This window comes from Helianthus annuus, chromosome 8 (genome assembly GCF_002127325.2).
Source record: "Helianthus annuus cultivar XRQ/B chromosome 8, HanXRQr2.0-SUNRISE, whole genome shotgun sequence".
Classification (NCBI taxonomy): Eukaryota; Viridiplantae; Streptophyta; class Magnoliopsida; order Asterales; family Asteraceae; genus Helianthus; species Helianthus annuus.
Window position 1 is genome coordinate 53,738,224 of NC_035440.2, and position 2,425 is coordinate 53,740,648.

A 2,425-nucleotide genomic window follows, 5' to 3' on the forward strand; every position below is an offset into this window, starting at 1 on the left:
GTCCACGGTTCGATACTCGGTCTTGCTAGTTATACTACTTTCACGTCCGGTTCACTTGCCGTTGTGTGTAGTTAGTGAGTTCCACTTTTAAAACTTGGTCATAAAAATTAATTGCAAAAATCACACATCAAGTTTTTGGCGCCGTTGCCGGGGACTTGTTTTTAGGCACTTTTGAGAACGACCTTAGTCATATTTTTTTGTCTTTTTATTTGCTTTCTAGTTATTTGCCTTGAGGTGCCCTTGCTTTGATTGCTAATTACTATTTGTGCCCTTAGGTGTTAGGTCGTCTTTATTATTATTTTTTTTAGCGTAGTCGTAATTTTTATTTAGTTATTTTTTTTATTCGCCAGTTTATGCCCCATACTCGTTCACAGGGACCACCCGAAATTTTTGCTTCATCTGAACCCGAACGAGAGTTGTTTAAGCGTCTTAGCCAGCATCAGAAGCGTATTTGTAGGATCACCGACAAAAAGGTACTCATTCCTATTCCTTTTCCTAAAGTTGCTATGGGTGATAATCCTGCTAGACGCACTGTGAACCAGCATGCCACTGAAGGCTTCACCGGAGGCCGAACTTCCATCACGACACCCGAAGCACCCGCTAACCAGAATTGGCAGATCCCTTCCCATATCATGACCACAATTTCTAATAGTGCTCAATTCCACGGTCTGGAGGACGAGGATGCACCAGGCCACATCACCCGATTCTTGCGTATCTGTAGCACCTTCAATCTTCATGGTGTTACCGCTGATGCAGTTTATCTGCGCTTGTTTCCCTTTTCCCTTTCTGGTCGAGCTGCAACTTGGCTCGACACTTTGCCTCAAAATTCTATCACTACTTGGGAGATTCTGAAATCTAAATTCTACAAGAAGTACTACCCTCCATCCAAGGCCGCACGCCTTCGAGACCAGATCCATTCGTTCCGTATGGATCCCGATGAGCCTTACTACATGGCATGGGAGCGATTCCAAACCTTGCTTAGCAAGTGCCCCCAACATGGTCTTTCTGAATGGGCTCTAGTGGAGAAATTTTATAATGGTCTCACTCCTGATACTCAACTGATGTTTAATACTGCCGCTGGGGGTTGTATAATGGACAAAAAGGACCCAACTGAGTGTGAGGAAATGTTTGAGAGTTTTGCTATGGCCGGTCAGCAGAGCCATCCTGCGAGGAATTCCATTCCTTCTACTAGGACCACCTCCTCTGCTAAAGGTGTGTATCAGGTCACTCCTGACACTAGTTTGGCTGCTGAGTTAGAGGCTTTGAAGAGGGAGATGAGGGAGATGAAGTTGAAGGATCGGAAGTGTGAGATATGTCGTGGAGGACATGAGACAGCTGATTGTTCCGTGAGATCACAAGAAGAGGTCGACTACATTTCCAACCCGAATAATCGTTTCCAAAATGCTTCATTTAATAATTCTTATAATTCGGGTTGGAAAAATCAATCCAACTGGAGGTCGGGAGGAAACCCGCCAGGGTTCCAACAGCAATCTTCAAGTGGATCATCATCTGGTACTGAGTTCAAGGAGCTGAAGGACATTCTACTTGCTCAAAGTCAACAGCTGAACCAGTATATGACTTCGAATAATCAGCGACACGAGGAACACGATCGTATGTTTAAAAATCAGGGAGCTTCGCTGCAGAATTTGGAGAGGCAGATCGGGGAGATGGCGAGACAGTTACAGCAGAGGCCACAAGGTGGATTACCGGGTAACACCGTTCCTAATCCTAATTCTCATGCTCATGCTAAAGCTGTCATGACTCGGAGTGGCAGAGGGGCCACAGTTGATCAACCGGTGGTAGATGAAGAGCCGGTTGATGAGGAGATAGAGATGGAGACTCCCACTGGCAAAGTGCAACCCAGGCTAGCCCCAGCAAGTACCGCACAGTCCAGTGAGTCTCAGAAGAAGAAGAATGAGCCCGTTCGTGATTATTCATCTATTCCTTTTCCGGGCAGATTTAAGAGAGAGAAGGAAGCGGAGCAGTTCTCAAGATTCTTAGGTTTGTTTAAGCAGCTCCATATTAATCTTCCTTTCGTAGAGGCTCTAGCGCATATGCCCAAGTATGCCAAATTCCTGAAGGACATTCTTAGTAATAAGAAGAAGTTAGAGGAGTTATCACATGTGTCCTTGAGTGAAGAGTGCTAGGCAGTTCTTCAGAATCGTCTTCCCAAGAAGATGACTGATCCGGGAAGCTTTACTATTCCATGCTTGATTGGTGATCTATCAGTCAGCAATGCTTTGGCCGACCTGGGAGCTAGCATAAATTTGATGCCCTATGCAGTGTTTGCTAAGCTCAACCTAGGCGAGCCTTCTCCTACTCGTATGAGTCTCCAGCTCGCGGATCGGTCAGTGAAATATCCGCGAGGGATTGTGGAAAACATGTTAGTGAAAGTCGACAAGTTTGTCTTCCCTGTTGACTTTGT

General features: G+C 45.5%; 1 protein-coding gene across 1 annotated transcript; it reads left to right on the forward strand.

Annotated features, from left to right (window-relative positions):
* The first annotated feature begins 353 nt into the window (after positions 1-353).
* On the forward strand, positions 354-2,147 carry LOC110870039. The gene has a single exon (XM_022119236.1). The coding sequence runs from the start codon at positions 354-356 to the stop codon at positions 2,145-2,147; it is 1,794 nt and encodes a 597-aa protein (XP_021974928.1).
* The last annotated feature ends 278 nt before the right edge of the window (positions 2,148-2,425 follow it).